At 38.8% G+C, this 23,118-nt stretch overlaps 1 protein-coding gene across 1 annotated transcript in view; it reads left to right on the top strand.

The window, feature by feature from the left end:
- Positions 1-430: 430 nt before the first annotated feature.
- Positions 431-23,118, top strand: part of NID1 (nidogen 1) — a gene marked incomplete at both ends in the record, with an annotated part of 31,774 nt that continues 9,086 nt past the window's right edge. The window contains 13 exons of the mRNA XM_010087127.1: positions 431-730; positions 1,913-2,142; positions 2,765-3,192; positions 4,327-4,476; positions 5,703-5,954; positions 7,053-7,253; positions 8,581-8,826; positions 9,779-9,922; positions 11,126-11,254; positions 14,273-14,416; positions 15,146-15,268; positions 21,384-21,608; positions 22,240-22,412. Coding sequence (XP_010085429.1) covers positions 431-730; positions 1,913-2,142; positions 2,765-3,192; positions 4,327-4,476; positions 5,703-5,954; positions 7,053-7,253; positions 8,581-8,826; positions 9,779-9,922; positions 11,126-11,254; positions 14,273-14,416; positions 15,146-15,268; positions 21,384-21,608; positions 22,240-22,412 — 2,745 coding nt within the window. The remainder of the gene's footprint in view (positions 731-1,912; positions 2,143-2,764; positions 3,193-4,326; positions 4,477-5,702; positions 5,955-7,052; positions 7,254-8,580; positions 8,827-9,778; positions 9,923-11,125; positions 11,255-14,272; positions 14,417-15,145; positions 15,269-21,383; positions 21,609-22,239; positions 22,413-23,118) is intronic.

Here is a 23,118-nt window from a genome sequence, read left to right on the forward strand (position 1 = left end):
TCAGGAGAGTGACAGCTAAAAGGGAGAAGAGCTTTTGGTCAACTGGGAGGGTCTGTACACAATTCTTGACAGACTCACAGAGTGGTTGCGCTGGGACTTGGATACTTGTGAAATGTGGTGGTTATGTAGATCTTTGTTAGAAAAGGCAATAAGTGTCTGAAATTTAAATAGCTAAAATCTTTATCTAGGGAAAAAAGGTTGGTCTATCCATAAAGTAGACCTCTGGTTTTGTGCAGCTGAAATCCCAGGACTCCTGACAGGAGATACTGAATTTTTTCAAGTTTTTGTTTTGTTACTTTACAAATACAAGACTAACTTTTGACTCAATTTCCTTTGGAAATGCAATGAAAATAATGTGATCTAAAGCCCATGGGCGTGGGAGACAGCCATATGAACAGTATCTATGTTATAATTTCCACCTTTTTATTAGGTTGCCACTAATGGGATTATTGCAGTGAATGAACCTTCAAGTGAAGAAAAATATCTTGGTCAATTCCCAATCAGTTTTGGGGCTATTGCTCCTTTTATGGCTGACCTGGACACAACAGATGGACATGGAAATGTGTATTACAGGGAAGATTCATCCTCAGATGTCTTGCAACTTGCATCAGACTATATCAAAAGAGGTTTTCCTGAGACTACTTTTGATCCCAGCAGTGTTGTCATTGTTACCTGGAAGCTTGTGGCTCCTTACCAGGCACCGGGAGAAGATCATGCTTTGGAAGAAAAGGTGAATGTTAATCAGAGCTTTAAGACATGTTGGACACGTGTTCAGCTGAAGTGTAACACCGTAACCTGTTGTTTAGAAGGTTTGAATTCCTTTGTGTTTAAATGAACCCTGTACAGTTAAGAATGTATTTTATTGTTGAAAAGGCTGTAGCAAAATAGGAGTTTCCAGAATTTTTACTTGATTTTTATTTTACAGTATTTTATTGATTCAAAAGAAAATGCTTGAATCTACATAGCTGATTTCTTTGTATTCCCTGACAACTCTTACCTAGAATGTGAAGTGTAGTGTGGTAATAACTGAAACAGTAGGATATCCTGCCCTTCATCTGAACAATATAATCCAGTTGGCTTGCATTTTTCAACAGACTCTGAAGTCATTTTGACATCAAACTATATAAAGTCTGATAGGTATGTGGATGAATAGGAAATTCAAACTGTGAATCCTTTTTGGACAGATGATATTGCATTTACAAAAAAGTCATACTTTGTAGCTGGTATTGAATGAAGAAGCAGTTAGAGGTCGTTTTTTGTATTACTTGCAAACCATTTTCCCTTTTTAAGCCATGTTAGGTACTGTCCTGCATAGATAGGTAACTTTATGCACCATAACTATTCCAGCTGATGAGCCTGCTGACAAGGTATAAGGTTGAGAACATTACCGCAACTTAGCAAATCTTACTTTGCCAAAGTAATTTCTTGTGTCTAACTTGATGTGCTGGTTGTGTTAACAGTAATGATTCTGCACTCCAGTAGCAACAAACAGCTGATGTCTGAGGTGCTGTCTTGATGGTTCCTACAGTATGTAGGAGTGCTTCTACAGGAAAAGATGCTTGCAGCAACGTGTTATATTCAGTTATTCTGTTTGCAGAACTTTTCTATTTAGTCTAGTGCATCACTCTTTTTACTTTAAGGAGGTGATATAGCATCCTATACTCGGTACAGAACTTAATTGTTATGTTAGGCAGTTTCTCTGGCTATTTCATTATAAGGTTTATGCATGCTAAAGCTAAAACTGCCTTAGCAAAACATAAGCTTGTATAATATTGATTTCTCCTAGGAAGTAGATGATACATTATGTGTGATGGAAATTCCATTTTGGACTTTATGTTTTAAAAAAGTGTTATTCTGTAGTCTATCTTGAATGTTTTTCCATGAGTAAATGGATGCTATTTTTTTTCCACAGAGAAACACATTCCAGGCTGTTCTAGCCTCTTCTGACTCCAGTTCCTATGCTATTTTCCTTTATCCAGAAGATAGTTTGCAATTCTATAGTACATACTCCAAGAACGATGATGGAAAGATTCCTGCTATGGTTGGCTTTAGTCAAGCCTCTACAAACTACTACTTTTGGGAAAAGCCAGGATCCTACAATGTCATTGCTAATGATGAAGACAGCATTAGAAACCTGCACAAGTATGCTTTTTTGTTTGTTTAAACTCCTCAAGAAAACATCAAGGGGTTCCTTGTTTTTCTTAATTGTAGTATGAGTCAGTGAGAAATAATAAGATCCCATTAGCCATTGCATGAGAAATTGCAAAGTCTGAAACTGATAAATATCTACTCTCTTGAGGAATACGAGGACTTTGGTCTAGCTTGTCAAAAGTCCATAGTTCCATTGACACTGGTAGGAGCTGCTCTGTAGTTAGCCCTTCTGAAAACAGGACCACTTTAACTCTTTATAGTCTATCCAGGGCAGTCTTTTTTTGAAAGAAAAAGTGAACAAGAAGGAAAGGGAATGAGTTAGAAAGTTCTAGTAAGTGTTAGCAAGATCTTTGTGGCCCAAGTATCTTCTTTGGTTCCCATAACTTTGGAGAGAAGAAGGCTAGAAATTCTCAAGAAGAGAACTGTGGGTGTGGAGAAGAAATGGTATCCAAACTTTCAGAATAAACTCTACCTGTAGATATGTATGTAGACAAGATAATTTGACAGTTTTGTCCTGGTATTTATCAGTGAAGGATGACATTTTATGTAGGCTAGAGATACCACACAACTTGTGCTTGATCATTTTGATTTAGCATATGCTTCTCTTTGATAGAAGCAGCAATGCTGGGAAGAAAGGTGTCTGGGTGTTCGAGATCGGTAGCTCATCTGACAGTGTTGTGCCTGCCAAGATCACCAACGTTTTGGAGAGCCTAGAGTCCAGTGAACAAGACCAGGAGATGACTTCCAAACCATTTATGTCAGACTATGGCTCCACTGAAATAAGACAGCAGTATGTCACTGATAGTACAGACAGCACAGAGGAGGATCAGCACCACGTTACATATAGTGTTCCTCAGCTAGCTGAAGAAGACTTTCTGACTTCATACCAAGATGTAACAGGAACACCTTCAACTGAGTCTTTTTACAGTCATCAAGATTTCCCGACAGCTAAAGCTCCACCTCGCCCATTCCAGGTCCAACAGTTCCCCCCCCAGCAACCCCAAGTCATAGATGTGGAGGAGTTTGATGAAACTGGTATAGGTAAGGTCTTGCACAGCTTGGATCCTTCTAAGATGGATAGGCTACAAAAAACAGAGTCATGCAAGAAATTGAAATGCTTCAAAGAATCTCTTTCCTTCTTATTACCTTCATATCTGAAAATCTGGAGCCATTTGATAAGTTTGTGTTATTCACAGAGGTAGGTAACTTGGATGTCACGTTAACTTGGATGTCACCTCAGATTTAGGTCTTGCCAGCCTAGTAGACTAGTTTCCCAATCATGCTGGCAGGAGAGCACATTTACAGTGCGTATGGGGAACCTGAGTATCTCTGAAGCAAAGCTTCCCATAGAGATAATTGTATTAATAAAGCTGACACATTCTTAGTGGGAACAGGTTTCCCATCTCTTTTGCCCAGGACTGTTGTTAAAGGTATGATCTTAACTTTAATAGCTGCATTAAGTGGCTGTTCCTAGTAAGGACTTTATGATCAGTTCTATTGAAACCTAGCTTTTTTTCTTTTCATAGATGTGTTACTGAATACAGGTGATTTAGTAAAGGTTGGGAATAGTACCTGTTGTAAAAATTGTTGTCTAGGGTTTCATGGCCTCAAGTTTTACAAGTGCGGGATTAGTGATTCTAACTTCTGAGGAAGTGTTTATAGAAAATTCAAACCAGTGTGACCAACTACCCAGATGTTAATTGTTTCTTGAAGCAAATGTGAAAATTGCTATCTCCATGAAATAATAGAGTAAGCTAATTACGATTACAGGGTGCATCAGTTGGTGCACGGTCCTGGGTACCATCCTGATGTGTTTTGTTCTGAGGTTGGAAAGGTTCCTTTTTGCTTTGTTTTGGAAACAAGGACAGGTTAAAATTATTGTGTGTTTAGTTTTGCCAGGGCAGTTTAACTGATCTGTATTAATACAGATCTGCTGAAGTCAATAGAATTAAACAGTTTTCTAACATCTGAAGCCCTGATGTCTTCTGCAAAATAGCAGACTGTTACTTATATATTACAAAGTTAGCAAAAATAAATTGCAATTGTTTGTTTTCCCTAAAGAAACAATGAATAAACTAATCAAGTGAGCCTAGAGATATTTTTTGACTAAGCCAGGGATATGTGAATATTACAGTAATTACATGAAATGTAAGTGTCTGGTCTTATTTTCTACAGTGTTTCGCTACCACACAGATGTCCAACAGACCTGCGCTAACAACCGCCATCAGTGCTCTGTTCATGCTATTTGCAAAGATTATCCCAATGGATTTTGTTGCAGTTGTATTGCTGGTTACAAAGGAAATGGCAGACAATGTGTAGCAGAAGGTAACTTTTTTGAAAATTAGGTACATAAGCAGCAATCACACATGGCATTCTTGAATGAGGTGACCTCTTTTCCATACTAAAAAAGACATGGTTAAGTACTTCTTGAAAGGCTTATCACTGAGATGTATTGAAAGGTATTTCAAGAAGTGTGCTATACTTTCTAAAATGGTGTGGGTTTTTTTTGAATGAAGCAAATTATTTTAGGTGGTCAGTTGTGTGCATTATACATTTTAACGCGACTTTCAAGAAAAAATAAACTCTTCGGTAACTGACATAATTTAATAGCAGAACATCCAGTGTTTTTTGCTAGAATTAGTTGTGAAGTTCTAGTGTGTTATAATCTGATATGGTCCTTATTCTAGAAATGAACAGTTCAAAGGGGATGAACAAATTAGCTTTGATCATCAAACTAAAGAGCATGGCTCCTCTTTGTCTGACTCTTAAGCTTCTTTACTAAACGGCTGATCTGCCAGATTGATGTTAGATACCCATTTAAACTTTGTTCCTATGTAAAATCCATAGAGGAATTTCTTATGTATACACTTGTAATCCTCATAGTGACTTGACTCGGAGTATAGATGCATTTCAACAACTAAAATAGCTGACTGCAGACTTTGTGTTTTATAAGGCAGGAAAGCAAAACCTAGTACTTAGCTTTCGCACGTAGGAAATTATATACAAAAGAAAACTAGCAATCCAGAGTAGCTGCTTCTGTAAAACACTGACAGTCTTTAACATGGTCAATAGTTTTGAGTCAAGAAATAAATAGGTTAGAGTAATAGGTCAATTATTCTAGCACCTAATGGTGTTAGCCTTCTAATAGGGAGTGAATAAATTTACATTCAGTAGGAATTGATATGAAGTGTGATCTTAAAGAGAAGTTTCTATATGCCACTTACTGTCAGAGATACTGTAAAAGCATTGTGGAGTTATCCTGGCAGACAGAACTGTTAATGGGGATAAAGGGAATCTCTTCAGACAATTTTGGCCCCTTAGTCATCTGTATAATGACAACACAGGCACACACATACACATACCTATGTACGTACATAAGCAAGTTAACGCATTGTTTGTAGGTTGTTTCATCTCTGTTGAATTCTGTGAGCATTTGTTTTCCATTTATTTCAACACTAATATCTTTGAACCTAGTGAACACGTAGGACACATTCCTCGGATAGTATGTGAGTGCTGTTGTTTTGGTCTGATGCATTTTATTGATTTGCCAGGTTCTCCTCAGAGAGTCAATGGGAAGGTCAAAGGAAGAATCTTTGTAGGAAATAACCCCGTTCCAGTTATATTCGAGAACACTGATCTCCATTCCTATGTTGTGATGAACCAAGGGCGTGCCTACACTGCTATCAGCACAATCCCAGAGACTTTGGGGTACTCTTTACTGCCTCTTGCCTCTATTGGAGGTGTCATAGGATGGATGTTTGCTGTGGAACAGCAAGGATATAAAAATGGATTCAGCGTTACTGGTAACTTCTAAATTAAAGTAATGTTCAAAAACTGTGCTATACTTTGTCTTGAGAGAAAATAAATGTATTTAGAAGCAATATAGGATGAAAACATGTTTATTCTGAGCTGCAAATAGATTCTTTGTAATCAAACTTCTCATTATCTTCTTTACAATATATAGATACTGGGCTTTTTAATTTATTGCTGGTGCACAAGCACATAAGTCTGTTAGAAGAACAGCTTGGCCAGTTCTTGTTCAAGAAAGAGATTATTAAAAAGGATCTGATTTTTGGTCCCAGAGTGTACAGAGATACTGAAAAAAGCTGCCCCTACATCTACATGAAGTCTAACATGTCAATTGCCTGATTGTATTAACAGAACAAAAGAGAAATTAAAATCTGACCTCATGAAGGTCGTAAATTCTTAACAGAAGCAGTTGCTGCATGAGATGCAAATGATTCTGTTAACTGATCTGAGGAAAAACCCCGTTCACAACTACAGTTTTTCCTAAGAGTTTGAGGCCAAATCTGTTTGTTTGTGCACATGAGTTCAATCTGTAGAGCCAATCTGTTCTGGGATAACATGTGTTTCTTTTTAATCCTTACAGCCCTGTACGATGAATTTAGTTGAGCATAACTTTTTGTTTTGGGATTTTCTTTGATTTGTTTTGTTTGAAGTTTGTTCTGGAATTTACAACATACATGTCATTTGGTTTTGATTTGGAAACAGATGTACTGGATTTTTTTTTTTTTTTAAACTTACTAGTGGTGGTTTTCTATAAACTGTACAACTCCTTTACCATTTTAATTCTTAGGGTAAGGACTACTAGTATTAGCTTTGCTGGAACTTTTTTTAAATTTTTAAAAAAAAACTTCCTTCTTCAGGCTTACTTGCAATTTAGTATGTTCAGTGCTTAAGAAAAGTTTCTTTGCAGTATCCGAGGATATTATCAGTATACTTCTGAAAGTTACTTCTGTAGAAACTCAAAACATTAGAAATTATGCTGCATTAAAGCTTGCAGAAAATAGTAATTTATGTTTTATCTAATAGAAACAATACTTCGAATAGAAGGATTCAGAAACTGCTATTAAGTGGTTTAACTGATACCATTTCTTTAGGTGGTGAGTTTACACGGCAAACTGAAGTAACTTTTCTTGGCAACAATGAGAAGCTGGTTATAAAGCAGAAATTCAGTGGAATTGATGAGCATGGCCACCTTACCATCAGCACAGACATGGAGGGCAGAATACCTGAGATCCCGTCTGGCTCATCGGTCCATATAGAACCATACAGTGAACTCTATCACACTTCTAGTTCTGGTAAGGTTCTCTAAGAATGAAATGATAAGAAAGTGCACATTTCACAGAGCAGACAGTAAGACAATATGAAAAACATTATTTTATTCTGTTCTTCACAACTGTACTTAGGACCCTTCAGTTTCTAGGAAGTTGCTTGTTGGCTCTTAGGAACAGATCCCAAAAGAAGGTGGATTTTGAGTGCGACACTGCAAATATTTCTAATCTTTTATTGAAAAAATGTGAGTTTGACTTTCTCTGAACTGATGTTTGCAAAACACTCTCGACACAAAGGGAAACTTTTTGTTGGCTCTATTTTTGCACTGCTGATGGCAGTCGTACAAGTTGCAAAGCTTTGATTGCTAGAGGTAAGTTTGATTGCTAGGAGAAAACAGTGTAGTTGCATCACCACTGCCTTGTACCTACTGATGTCTGGCTTTGGTAGCCAGTGATTAATCCCTCTTGCTGTTTTGCCTGTTGTTAAGGGCTGTGAGGAAGAGGAGCTGGAGGCAGCAGGAAGCTTCTGCTTTGCGCTGAACAACTTAAGAGTTTTGGAGGAGTTGTTTGGGCAGCGTGTGCTCCGTAGAACAGCTGCCGTCTTGGCGGAAATGCTGTCCCCATGGAGGAAGAGTCAGGGGCTGGAAGGAGGTATCCTTCAGGCTGGATTTGATCTACCAGTACTCAAATAGTTATTCTTCTGCTGTCCTATGGCATATCTGATAGACCGTTAGCTAGCAGAAATCCAGCTTTTGCTAACTGTTGCAAGTGGATTGAAACAGGTGCTTTTTGGTGTCCATTTGAAGAACAGTGGAGGTCTGAGGAGCCTTCTGTTGGCAGGAGGATCCATAAGCCCAGATCTGCTTTGAAGAGTTTTGGTCACAATTTTCTGCAATATAGAAACGTGTTGTGAAGCATATAAGAGCTCTCAGACATGCATTTTTTGCAGGACTGTGTCAAAATCCAAGGCCAATAGACTACAAAGGACTAAAAGTGGGTGTAGTTCGGTGCTGGTGAGGTGGCTTATAGATTCATTATGTAAATTCATCTAAAGGAACCTCTCAAGTTTCCTGAGTTGAATTTTCATTTCTCTACCTGGTAACCCACAAAGTAAAGCTAAATTTTTAAAATATATCAAGATAAATTATATGACTCTTTCCTAAAGGCTGTGGTATCTGAGAACAGAGTAAGCCTAGTCAAGTGCCTATTCCTTTGCATGGAAATACATCCTCTTTCGTAGCTTCTTGCCTTGGAAATTTCTGTTTACTCAGCCTGTACCCCAAGTCTACAGATAGCACTGGACAGAATATTTTTGCTCTCTGTTCTGATCAGCATGTTTGTTGCCACATTGCAGTGATCACTTCGTCATCCACCAGGGAGTACACAGTGACAGAGCCGGAACGGGATGGGGTCGCTTCCACCTACACGGGCGCCTATCAGTGGCGACAGACCATCTCGTTTGATGAATGCATTCATGATGGCTCTCACCACGCTGCCTCTGCCACTCAGCAGCTCTCAGTGGACAGTGTATTTGTCTTGTATAACCGAGATGAGCAGATTCTGCGATACGCTATGAGTAATTCCATCGGCCCCATCAGTGGTATGTATGAAGTAGAAATCTTTCTTTTTCTCTTTTCTGAGTAATTAAGAGCAGGCTTCTATATTTTTTTGGCCTACCTTAGCTGAGTTAAATTAATGAGTTATATTAATTTCTTGCATTAGTCAGTAGAAGTCTGGGTCCAGAAATTAAGATGATAAATGGGACTCTCAAAAGTTTGTATTTTCACTTGGGGAAGAGTAAGTGGTTATCATCTCCTCTTGAAATTCACTGGAATTTCTGTGTCTAATTCCTTGAAATACCCTCAACATACCACCTTGAATCTACTGCTCAGATACATGGAGTGTATCGTTTGTCTTTACCTAATTTATAGTTACTCTATTTAGGAACTTTTTTGTATTGTCAGAGCAAAGAGCCAAAGAGGGGAATAAGATATGCCTTTGAAACAGCTAGTTTCTATAATTTGTCTTGAAACATGGCATTTTATCTTTGTAAGGTAGGCAGCCTATGAAGCGTATCTTTTTGGATGATCTGTCCAAGTTTGTCTGTTTGCACTAAAATCAGAAAAAAAGCAAAGGACCAATTTGAAAATGCATGCCAGCTGAGTACAAGAAAGGACTGCGCTCCTTTTTGTTTGTTTCAAAATTATACTAATTAAAACAAGCAACCTAAGCTGACAAGAATCGTATTTTGAGTCTAGTGTCAGTGTCTGGAAGATGCATTATCTTTGACAGTCTTGCTCTTTGGAGAGGTTTTTGTGGCTTCTCTATTTTTTAACGCAGCAATCCTTTGCACAAGTAACAAGGAATACAAGTGGCATTGCCATATCTGAGGTTCATGTCCTGTGTATCACCTGCAAGACCTCTTCTTCCTGCTGCAAAAAGCGTTTTCTTTCCTAGTTTCATGTGCACTACGAGCAATCTGCTTCTGGGCCCTGTCTGAGTGCTATTACTTGGATAGAGGCATCATGGCTAAATACGATCTCTCTTGTCAGATGGTTCTGCTGATATTAACCGGAATCCTTGCTACACCGGTACGCATAACTGTGACACCAATGCGGTATGTCGTCCAGGAACTGGAAATCGTTTCTTCTGCGAATGTTCAATTGGCTTCCGTGGAGATGGAAACATTTGTTACGGTATCAGAAAGCTTTCGTTACAAAACAACAGCTAATGTAGCATTTAGTTTGCTTGGAATGTATTGACCCTTAGGACTAGTTCTTTCCAGCAAAATGAACTGTCCTGAGAGGCTGGTTTTGGGAAAGAAGGGTGCTGGGGTAACTAATGTATCTCAGTAATCAAAGTAAGCAAGTTTGACTGTCTTGAAGAGCCCAGCTTGGGTATGTTTTGCTAGCTTATAAAGTATCTTTCCTACCCAGTTTGTCTTTTCATAAAACTTGTGGGAACTTAGCTGTGAGAAACTTACTGTTCTGCAAGTTCCAGTTAGAATGAGTCAACTAGGTTAAAAGTTTTTGAGGGAGATGAGGAATGGTGTATGCACATGCCTACAGAGCATATGTGGAACCCACTGAAGTAATCTTTTTCAAGATCTGCTTGGAAAATCCCTTCTGTTCAAGGAGACTTTAATTTCCCAGCTCTATATAGCTCTGTATTCTTAATATATTTGGCTTTTGTTTTATAATCAAATCACAGCACAAATACTTGTTTTCAAGTGGTGAAAGTATGTATTAATGAAATATGCATCGTCGCTATTAGTTGAGTTGTTTCTTTAATAAAAAAAACCAAGCCACAACCCTCCCCCCGACTCCAATTCTTAAATCAACTTGCGAATTAAAACAGTAGCGTCACACTGTCTCTCCCAGTCCTCTGGTGCTGTGAGTTGTGCAGCAGTGGATTAGAGATCATGGAATCATAGAATACCAGGTTGGAAGGGACCTCAAGGATCATCTGGTCCAACCTTTCTTGGCAAAAGCAGAGTCTAGACAAGATGGCCCAGCACCCCGTCCAGCCGAATGTATATGGATAATGAAAGGGGAAGTCTTTCCTAAAGTTTGTGCTCCCCTAGTAGTTGTCACTGCTTCTGATCACCTTGCAGTCTGCGTTTTCTTTCTCACTGGCTCCTCCTTCTTCTCTGATTTAGTCTCCCTGTATTAATATATTAGAGAACTTATTCTGGGTTTTTTTGGGCACAGATTAACTGAGGGCACAGCTACCTGAAAACTTATTTTCAGGTTACTATTATCTCTTAAGAGGTATGGTCTATCCAAGATATAGTTTAAATACACAAGCCTGCCATTATTCAACGGTTGCCCAGTTTCTGTTTTTCTGGCATAGGTATTAAATGCATCTTTGTAATAACTGTAATCTTTATGATATTCTAGACATTGATGAATGTTCAGAGCAACCAGTTCTATGTGGCAGCAATGCAGTCTGCAATAACCAGCCAGGAACCTACCGCTGCGAGTGTGTTGAGGGATACCAGTTTGCAGCAGATGGGCAAACTTGTGTTTGTGAGTTTCAGATTTCTTTGTTTGTTTTTTGTCTTATAAAATGCTTGTCGGAATGTTTCCAAATAGAAAGTGGAAATGATTATTGAATGCTCCTGTCCTTTCTGTACCATTATTTAGCTGTAGATTTCACATGGAAGTAAAATAAGAAAAATTAAAGTGAGCAGTTATTAATTTGTTGTTATTTCACAGCATCTCACTTTCAAGATGAGGTAGGGATTTTTTCTGCATTTTATGTAGTACTGTGATTTGTCTTTTTGGGGTTTGTGTCTTTCTTATATCTAATCCAGAATTAGATTTAATAGATTAGATTTTAGTTACAGATTCATCCCATGGACAAGGCAGTGCACAGGTCTAAACCAGTGTGTCTTGGCTATTGCAGGCTTATTCTGAAGTGATAGTTAATCATGCTGAAATGGAATTAGAACTACAGATCGTTTCACTGTTAAAATCTTTGAGATTTGGAGAAAAGCTAGATGGTTTGTTAATAGACCATTGAAACTTCAAATTCAGTAGTTGTCACTGAATTAGTTATTTTTTTTTAATTTTAAAACTTTTTTTTCTGGAGGAAGCCTGAGTTCATCTGTACTTGCTGGACGAAGGTTGTCCTAACGAGGGATATTTTTTTCCCATTTTATTTGTTTTTCACTGAACTTGTAGAAATTCCATTTGATAGCTGACAGAATTGCAAGATGATTGTGTGGGATGTGTATTGAAAGTGAATTTTCCATACAGAAAGAGAAACCATGAGCTTTACCCTCGAGAACATTAAGCTGATTTATTTGGTTGCGATTTACATTGCAAATATCAAAAGCTAAATAAAAAAGAAATCTACAAGTGGTAGACAGAAGAGGGATAATGACAAAGGGCAGATAGAAGAGGGGTAATAGCTCTACTGCTAGAGGTGCAACTGATATAGATTAGACTATTTTTTTTTAGTTAGAATTTTTGTCTTTCTTTGCAACCTGACAGTAATTCTGTACTGACAAAACCTATACACACTCTTCCAGTGTGGTTGGACCACTTCATCTTTCTTTTGGAAATAACTGATAACAGCTGAGGATTATGTTTGCTCCTGTCATACTGCTTTGTGGGGGAAGCTTAGTTACGTTTTGATCAGCTAATGCATTCAGGTCTTTCCTCACTATAGCCAAGACTGTTCTTCAGCTAAGACTGAGGAAGCTTCACGTTGCAGCAGAAAGTTGCATTACTTCGCTTAAGCAAGTGACTGTGTGCTGTGTATTACATTCCACTACAAGCCCCATTTCTCTTCTCCAGTACTAATTACTGTTCACATCTGCTCACAGTGCACCGTAAGTTTCCTGTTTGTTGCAGAACAGTTGGAAAAAGCAACTTCTTCTACCAGGACACTGGAAGGGGTAGGGTGAGATGTGGAAGAGCAGCTTTGTGTTCTTTCCATTCTGTCCACCACTGCCCTTTTGTCACTTAGACCTCAAGGGGAACGTTCTTCCCTCCAGCTATGACATTGCTGGCTTCACTCTGCCACCTTCCCATGAACTTGATGTATCATACTTCTAACAAGTGCTAAGTAATTCCCAGCTTGAAGGGCTTCAGTTTGATCCCTGTCTTCAATCAGTAACAAACTTTGCATCTGTAAGACTGAAGAGAAGGCAGATGAACTCTGGTTTCCCAATAGATTGGAAATGTATGCCATGATAATCGTGCTCCCTTTTCCACAGGGAAGGGTTTTATAGTCCACAGACAACTTGAACCCCAGAAAGGGCAACAGTGCTCTTTGTGCTTTTGCAGCTTGCTCTGGGATATCAGCTCTGACTCAGCTTTTCTGGAACTGCAGCTTTTTCGTACCGGCTGTGTGACTCACTGGATAGCTCCAGAAGGGAGATGTAAATGAATCCTGTTCTCCTATTTGTAGGGTAAAGAACAGGAGGACTCGGGGACTCCCTTCAAACTCCAAATCCAGATCTTACGTATTTATAATGCAGTTCTGAATAGATTTTTTTGTCGTCTGAAACTTACTTCATCAAAAAGAACAGATATAAATTATTGTAACAATGGTGTCATCTTCTCCAGAGGAATAGAGAAAATTACTGTTTCAGATCTGGCTCTGATGGCAAATTTTTGTTATTTCGCTGCTGATACTGTGGTAGTTTCCATCTGTGTACTGTGATGAAAGGAGCATTGTAGAGTCTCAACTTGGTCCCCTGTCAACTCCTCGTAACAACTGTGTAAAGAAACCCTCAGTGCACTCTCTGTGACAGGAGGTGGAAGTCTGTTCCTAGATGTACACACTGCAAACTCATCTATGCCTGGGCCCAAAATTTTTGTAGTATTTTGCCTCCTCCTGTTTTAAGTACCATGGTTTCCTTTCCTCTTCTCTGACATAACAGGTAAGCACAGGCAAGGGCTCCAGCGACTGCCTGAAATAATTTGTGTGTAAAGCAGTGCAGTGTCTTCAGAGCCACTGCTGTCGACAATGAGAAAGTTATGAAAAGCTGCAGGACTGGTCCCAGCTCCCACAGTTGGTCAAAAATCTCTCCAATAGTTGACAAATGTGTTTATCTTCCATTGAGTGAGTCACAGCTCGTGTCTATTGCCAAGTGATGACAGCCCTGGGTCAGTGCTAGGTTAGTGTAGTGGGATATCTAATAATTCCCACAGCAGTGAACTGGCCACTTAGCTAACGTGAGGTACCTCTATGAGATGCCTTATGTTTCTTCATCCAGGACTCCTTTTCATAAGCTGTCACAGATATTAAGATCTGTCACTATAGCAGCCTTTCTGTCCTGCTCTATATTAACAAACATCTATGAGGTTCTGAGGAATTCCCTGTAAAACATTAATAAGAAGATTTAACACCAGTGAAAGGGGAGATCTTGGCAAAAAAAATCTCAACCCCCAAAACAAAAAACTCAGTTTCCTTGTTTCCTTTCTCTTCTGTATGCTTTCACAGCTGTTGTTCTCTCCCTGTAAACTTATTATGAACTTCAGCCTTTGCAGAGGAAAACTCAAATTTTTGTCTCTTGTACATCTAACCTGCAGCTGTTGAATACAACGTGAACCATTGCCAGACAGGCACACACAACTGCGACATCCCTCAGCGCGCCCAGTGTGTGTACACCGGAGGGTCCGCCTACATCTGCACGTGCCTCCCTGGCTTCTCTGGAGACGGGCGTGCCTGTGAGGGTGGGTAGCACCGTTTGCTGTGGGGGTTTAGTGCACAACCTGGCTGGTCATTGCGATGTCCTATAGTTACTTGTGATTTGAAGTAGGAAATTTCATACTTTAAGTCCCTCAGGCAGGCATTGCGTTAAGCTTTTGTCCTTTCCTCCCCTCACTTTTGAATTCCCTCTTTAATATTTGAGCTACAGAAGGTCCAGGATGGAGTAAATGCAGAAATTGCACTGGTTACAGTTATCAGACCAGATCTTCATCTGCTGGAACTGTTTGCACTGTATTAGTTTATATTACTAAGGTGGTGACTCATGATGCTCAGACTATGTAAAAAAAGTTACATTTTGTTTCATGTCAATTGGAGTGCAGCAGGGAAGCAGCTTTACCTAGCCAGATTTTGGAAACCTTGCTGGCCAAATCCCACTTCTCTTGCTCTGTTAAGTCTTTTCCTTAAGAAACACAGGCATATATTTCTAAAATACTGTGTGGGTTAACAATGCTAGTTACCTGTTGGAACAGCAGAGTGCAGGGATTTGCTGAGAGACAGAACTTAAAATAAATGCATGCCTTTTTTTTTTTTTTTTTTTTTTTTTCCTCCTTTGTATACATGTTCTTCCCGAGGTCTGTAACTCTAATCAGAGATCCTAAAATAGGAGCCTGGAAGTCATATGGCAGGATTGCACTTTAATTCATTACAGATTTGTCCATCAACAGTTATCTGATTGATCTTTTCTTTTACAGATGTAGATGAATGTCAGCAGGGCCACTGTCATCCAGATGCTTTCTGCTACAACACCCCTGGGTCCTTCAGCTGCCAGTGTAAGGCAGGTTATCATGGGGATGGCTTCCGGTGTGTGTTAGGAGGTAAAATTTTATAGTTCTTGCAAGTTGGACCAGAAATACAATTTGGGAATTGGAGGTTATATGTTAATTTGGTTCCTCTCTGGAACAGATTGTGTATTGTCTTATTTGGGTCTTTATTCTTTCTCAAGGCTTTCACGTTTTGAACTTCACCAAGCTTGTGTCAAAATTTGTATCTTGACTATTATCACTTTTCCACGATACTCTGTTCAATGTCCCGTAGGGCCCAAGGGAAAGAAAGCAAGAAGCAGTATGAGAAGGGAGCTTCAGCTTCTATGCAGTGGTCTTAATGAAGTCCAGACTATTTGATGATTCAAAAATGAGGTGTTTTTTATTTTTAATAGTGGACCTGCGGGCTTAAAAGTGCTTGTCTGCATAGCACAATACTACTTCCTGATTCATTGCTGAAACTTAATATTTTCCTTTTGCCACTATATTCCCTAATCCTGAGTTTCTAACTGTATTTTTCGCAATTGGATACTCATGTCTTAAAACAAAAAGAGCAGAGAATCATTTATATGAAAGACATAAAAAAATGGCAAGGTTTTTTCTGCCTGTTTTTCATATTTACATGACTCTTCATCATGAGCTCAACAACATGTTACGTGAAATCACCCAGTGGTTGTAGATTTTTCTATCACAGGTAAATTGTAGGAGGTTTTGCAGTGTTTAATTCTGAAGCTCTAGGTTTTACCACTTTGTCAGTCTTTCAACATTATTTTTAACTAACTTTTCGTGCGTGAATGCCCATGTGTATTTTCATTATAATGCTAGATGAATTAAGAACTACCTAGTGTTTCTGACCTGTGTCAAAATATTTAACCAATTAGCTGATAAAACCAGGATTATTCTTTCTAGAGAAGAAACTTGATGTGAATAACTTAAGGTGAAATTGAACCTTAAAGCTTCCAGTTTTTGAGGAAGAATTATAGAGGCAGAAATATTGCTTTCATATCCCCTTTGTAGCGGAAACAGGTGGTTTGGTAGACTGATTCTTGAATTCAACCAATTAACTTTATTACCGGGACAAAATTCATTTCTTCTGAGTATATGTGATGGCATATTTAAATGTGTTTGTTTTTTGGGTTTTTTTTGAGAACAACACCTTTTCACATGCAGTGGTTAGTGTGTCTACTAAACTGCTAAGCACAGGGTACTATTTTGTAGTAGCTTTATGTTGTTTTTTGCTGCTTATCCTGTACACTCCCTGATTTTCCATCCTCTACACAATTGTATCTTGAATGGGGATCTTTCCATGTCGCAGCTTTTAATGGTAGTAACAAAATATTTTGGAGAGATTTGTTGTATCTGCTGTTTTAGTGGATGGGGTACTGCCAGGTTTTATTAGTCCTCTCTGATTTTTATTTGTTTTGTGCTGGTTTGCACTACCAGTAGAAGACACGCTTTAGAAACACTTGTGTCAATTGGCTCTGCTCATGAAATGCTCTAAGCAGAAAAAAAATCTGTGTAGATAAAGTCCTACTTTTGCTGAATCCTGAGTGAAGTACAGCGTATCTGTAGTGCTCTGCTAGTCTGCGGCAATGGCAGTGATTACAACAAACTTAGCTACTCCTCCCGTCTTAGAGAACTAATAGAACAATAGATGCCCTTAGGTTGTCATCTGTTACTAAAGCTTTAGTACTTCTAAAATGGATATATCCAACAGTTAATTATTGCCAGGTGACAGAATCAAAATAGATTTTCTGAAGCCTAGCAAAAAGCAGCTTAGTTTACTTTAGCACCCAATTTGTAAAGTAAGTTACTTCAGAAAGGAGATTCCAGATGAGGCTGTATTGTATTCAGCTGTAATTAGAGACCCTTTCTTCCCCTTTTTACCCACTGAGGTTTTGATCTAATTATCCTCAGTCAAGTCACTGAAGTCTTTCCTGGCCGTTAATAGCGTGGAAAGTTTCATTCATTTGAATATTTGATTCCTTTTGCTGTACCCTTTTCCAATCCATGTGTACAATTCCTTGCTCTTGATGTCTTTATTATTATATGGAACATACTGTTGAATCTTACCACTGCTGAACGACGACTCTTGAAACAAGTAGACTGACAAGTAAAATGGATTTGAGTCACACACAAGAGAAGGTAGGAGTTAACCGACAGGTTAATGAAAGAGTTAATGATGCTGGAATGTCCCACTGCTCACAGCTATTAAGAAAGTCTGTACTTCATTATTTCCTCACGCTTCATTTTTCCATTTCAAAAACCCAGATGTCAGAGTGTTTCTACCCCTGCAGACCCCAGACACTGTTTACTAAACAGAAACAAATCTAGATTCTTGGAACTAGGGGTCTGACTGTTAAGAGCCATTTGCTGGTTTTCTGTATACAATCCGTTTCATGTGAGAAATGCACTTCACAGGGCAACACTGTAAGTGAAGGATTACAAAGGAAAATTAAGGGACAAAGGGAAGTGTCTTTATTTTGTTTTGGTTTTTTTCCTCTTCTCTTTTTTGCCACTATCTGAGAACAGCAATTAAAAATGTCAGTATAACTCCTTGTGTTACGTGGAGAATAAGGGGATCCATATAGGAAGTTAAAGTCCTCTTTGATTATGGACTGATTCTGGACACAGTTTTAAATCACTTCTGTCTTTAGCTTGTGAATGAAAACCTATTTGAGTAGTTATATCAGATCTTTAAAAATGTTTGAATGCTATCACAAAACTAATTGCATTTGGTTTTGTGTATCAGACTGTAATCCCTCCTGCAAAATGGAAGGGAAGAAGTCCCATACATCTGTTTCTCATCCTGTTTTCTCAGCTTCCATCTTTTTTTGGAAAAGTCCATAAATCATTTTCTGCAGTGCTGCTGCAAGAACTTTCCTTTATGACCGAAAAGGACTTTGAATGTTTGTATATGGCTTTAGGTTTGTTTTTTTTCCCCCCATTCTGTTTGTTTCTTCACTTATGTGGGAAATGTGTACATGTGTTTTTCACCTGGCCAGCTTTCCGTATCCATGCTATTTCCATTTCATTTTTTCAAGTTTCATTATATATTTCAGTGACTTTTAAATTCTAGACTGCTACTGGTAGTTTATGAACAACTGAAAATATATGCTTAAAACTTTAAGTATAAAATTATTTTTTTGAGGAAGGGTATGCATTTAGCTTCAGTTCAGGGTGCCCCGTTCTATGTATCTGGTCTGATTTGTGCGTACTGTGGTCCGTGGAACATAACTTCTTCATCAGGCCCTTGATCTTTGTTCAGCACTACAGCTTCTTTCTTAGGAGCGCTTTCCTGTACACTGGTTCAATTTTTCACTATCCTTTGGAACTGTGGTTACCAGAGCTGGACCCAGTATTCCTTGGATCGTCTCCCCAGTCCCATATTGCTTCTCTGTACCTTTATACTACTTTACCCCAACCAGCTGTCATCTGTATATCTAAGACTATTGTGCCTTCCTTGCTGCATAGGCTACAACACTGGACTGAGATTCAGCTCACTTTTCTTTAGGTGTCTCTAAACTGTAAGCATAGTAATCCTGCTCTTGTTTCAGTGATAAGGAGAGAATAAAAATACAGCATGGATTCCAAGTGCCTGATTCGGTCTGTCATTGCTAGTAGTACACTAGTATATAGTAGTATTGTTTTGGTTTATAAATTTTAATATTGGATGAATTTATGTTTGTATGTTGAAATGAGTTTAACGTTGAAAGACAGGTTAAAATTATTGTGTCAGCACAGATGAGCATGGTGACACTGGTTTTGTTTCTTTTCAGAATGTTTCGTTAACATAGATTACTTATTGCACTTGATACTGTTAAAAAGTTTATCACAAATATAAGAGGCTTTCAGGAGCACAGAAGCAGTAAAACACAGTTATTCATAAACATGAGTGGCAATAGGGTATTTGTCATCTTTTTATGCAACTGAAAAATCGATGTTGACGGGGTTTTTAGAGGAAGAACAAATCATATTCTCTGCCTTCTAGAAACCGAGTGCTAATTTAGAAAATTAATTGGTTTGACTACTCTCTACTTTAGAGGGGCTAATTGCATAAGCAGGCCATTTGTGAGATTGGTCTTGATCATTGCAATGTAAGTAGTCTTCAAAAATTCTATCAGTATTCCTGTATAAAATCTGCAGATATAAATGTTGACATTGTCTTGAAATTAGAACAGACATTGGTATTTCAAGTTACCAATAATACTGATGTATTTTATGGATAACAGCTGTGTCCTATCTGGGAGTGTATACAGACTTTTGTATAATTCATGTTTGCTAACTCATTTTTATGAAGTTGATGTAGTCTACTGATTTTAAAAAAATTCTAAGCTCTTAGATATTCTCTACTTCTGGGAGTTTCAGATGGGAAGGAAAAATGACCAGCTTCTACATTTGTTTTTATGTCCCACTGAGGAGAAGCTAGTAGTGTCTCTCAAAGAGGACATGAATGCAATGAAGATTTTGTTCTGCAATGAACAAAAGCAGGATGGGTCAGTTTGACAATGCTCTGTATTCCTCCTGCTTTCTCTTGTGAGCAGTGCATGTATTTAGAACGTTTAAAAAAAAAAGTGTGGGAAAACTGGCCAGTTATTGGAATCAACATTTCTTTTCCTTGCATACTGCATAGTGCATTGAATAGATACAAACAAAATTTGAGATAGATGGTGGAGGCTTTCCTTCAGGGTCTGGTCTTGTAGGTTAATTCAAGGCTTTCCACCCCCCACATTAAAGCTGATGCCAAATATTTCAGTTGTTTAGCATGAGCTGTTCTCCAGACATTTGTATTTTTCTAATTGTGTCCAGGTGCATGAAACTTGTCCAAAGCTTTTGCTTGCATAACTGGTTTAAATAATAATAAAAAAACTGCCCTTCTTTTTTGTATTTGTGTGATTTACACCACAGTAGTCTGCGGGTGCGTGGGATTAACTTTTTGCTCAGCTGGGCTGGGTCTAGCCTGAGCCACACATAGCTAATGCTGTCCACCAGGCAATGTAAAAACAAGGAAGGGATAAATGGAAGTCTAACGTTAAAACCTCTTCAGCAGGCAGTTCGTGGTATTTCTTACTGTCTGTAGAAATCATTGACAGGAAAAAGATGCTCCCCCATAATTAGAGCTCTTTCTCTCCCAATGCACAGAACCCTTCAGTGATCTCAAGTGTAAAGTAAAACTAAGCCAGATTTCTTTATCTAGAGAAGGAAGAAGATTATTTTTATTGTATTCTTTTAATTTCATTATGTTGTTTGGCATCTAGAAGGATATATTGATCCAGATGACATTCCCTATTGCATGACAGATAATACCATAAGAAGATGTATTATTTTAGTCCAGACTGTTGTGTAAAATTGAAAGAACAAGAAGTAAATCCCTGAATCTCCTGGTAATCTGGAAGTCTTTCCTCTGTAATCTCTACAGTAATACATATGCATGTGGTGCAGCCATTGCGCATCATATATTTCTCTGCATATGTAGTAGTATTCCTGTTTTCTGTATAGCCTTACTTATGCACTTTACCAGGGACTGGACAATCTGTCCCTGCAGTTCCTTTCTTAGGTCCAAATGTATGAAATGAGCACTCAAACTTGATAACTGAACTCTGAAAACATAAATCAAAGCAATGAGTTGTTTTGCTTCCTAGGTTCTGTAGAGAACTCCATCTGCCTCAAGTGTTTTTTTCTTGTGGCTCTGAAGGGAAACTCGACTTTTAGCATCACAAAAACCCCTTTATCCACTGTATGGCCTGGCTAATTAGTCACATTTTAAGGCCCATGGATAGTTGCCAAATGAGGAGACATGGGTTCCCAAGTCTGACAGAATGTTCTTGCTAATGTGCCTCGAGGAGAAAGTCAGTGTTTTCCAGCTTCTATTTATGATGCTTCAATGTAGGAAGCTGCAGGGGGGCTGTTTGTTCTGTTTTAAACTATTTGAAACTATTTGAAAGATAAAATGAAGGAAGTTTAAGGCAAATGTGTCACATTTACATAGGGCAGACTGTTGCTGGAGGTGCACTGAAGGCACATACCTTCAAGGTTTGTACCAGTGCCGTGTTCCTCCAGCGGTAAGAATACTTGTGTTATAAGTGGTCAGCATACATTGACTGTTAATGGAACATAGTTGTTAGTTAAAACAAAAATATTCACTGCTCTTTCTGTTTTTTTTTTATAGAAGTGGAAAAGACCAAATGCCAGCATGAACGAGAAGTAGCTCTTGGAAGTGGAGGTGCTTTCTTCCCAAGGGAGATGAGAGTAGGTCACTTCATTCCCCAGTGTGATGAGCATGGGAATTACCTTCCCACTCAGTGCCATTCCAGCAGTGGATATTGTTGGTGTGTGGACAGGGACGGAAATGAGATTGATGGCACCAGGAGCGGCCCAGGAGTTCAACCACCATGTAAGTGGCTGAAGCACTTGTTTCTTCTGGATGTCTCTCTACCCAGGTGCACTGTCTTCCAAATGTGGGGCTTAGTCATGCCCCTGAGATCCAGCACTGACTTGGAGCAGTGCGGATCTCTGCTGTCCCAGTGACGATATGCCTTGTGCTGCTGCTCTTCATAGCTCCAGCATACACTTTTACTTCAGCCAGGGCATCTGGACAACTCGTGAGCCTCTGAATAAGATTGTTTTCTAACATCTTCCCTGCCTTGAAGCTGTGAGGGGTCAGTTTCTGCCCTCTGGGAGCTGTGGCAAATCTGAATGTGTGGTAGCTGGCTTGCCTCAGGAAATGAGGGATGTTCCTTCCTACATCATTTCAGCTGCAAAATAAGATAGGTTTTTCTAAACACTTGAAGGAAAGAGCAATTACAGAGCTGAACAAAGACCTATTATGTCAACTGCTCCTTCTTTGTCAGCCGAGGGCAAAAATTCAGAAGCTTTCTGCATCTGATTATAGTTATTAGTGTCTGCTTCTCAGACTGTTTCCTTCTAAGAAATCTGACTGTGATTGTGTCTCTGCAAATAACAAGGAGCCTTGTTACCCTCTGCAAACTAATTTTTCCCCACCTGTTTCCTTCCCTATTAACAAGGTCTGAGCACAGCTGCTCCTCCCGTTGTCATTGGGCCCTCTGTTCGACGAGACACAGTACCTCTGCCGCCAGGAACACACTTGCTCTTTGCCCAAAGTGGTAAAATTGAACATGTTCCACTAGAGGGAAATAATATGAAGAAAAATGGTGCAAAAGCACTTTTGCATATTCCAGTAAGTAACCTAGCGTACTAAGTCCCTGTGTATTAGAAGTCTTGTGACATAGATGAGTGTTTATCTATGTAATTGTTAATTTAAGTTCCAAACTCAATTTTACTCATGTTTAAAATTTCTGTATCACATCGCTTTGTCACTGAAAATTCCTGATCTATCTAGTCAAAAAGCTTAAAACTGAGCGGTAGAAAAAATGACTTGCCTTTAAAGATTAGCTCAAAAGATGAAAATCTAGTATTCGTGATCTCACATGCCCCTAACAGCTCATCATATAACATTTCCTAAACTCATACTTCCATTGGCTTTATGACTGGTATAAAAGTCTAGGAAACCTACAAGAGCATTGTGTGGAGAGGCCTTTTTTTTTTTTTTTCCTCTCTTACTGCCTCAAAATGTTTCCTAAGTCTTAATCTCTTCCTGTTTTTCAGTCAATTCTCTGCACTTCTTGGCTACAGTTATATATAGATTTTTTTCTTCTTCTTTTTTGCTTCCTTCTCCATGTGCAGGCCCAGTGGGTGGTAGGTAAATCTTTTTCCCACACTTCTTACTACTGTCTTGAGAATCTTTTTTCCTTGAAAATGAATCCCTGATGCCAAGGACCTATCTTTTCCATCACCTGTGAGCACATGCCCACTCTTCTCACTTCCAGTTTCATCACGTTCATTTTGCCTGAAGCCTGGGATTTATTTTCTTTCCAGTGTTACTG

Source organism: Pterocles gutturalis, unplaced genomic scaffold (genome assembly GCF_000699245.1).
Source record: "Pterocles gutturalis isolate BGI_N339 unplaced genomic scaffold, ASM69924v1 scaffold45556, whole genome shotgun sequence".
In the NCBI taxonomy this organism is placed as follows: Eukaryota; Metazoa; Chordata; class Aves; order Pterocliformes; family Pteroclidae; genus Pterocles; species Pterocles gutturalis.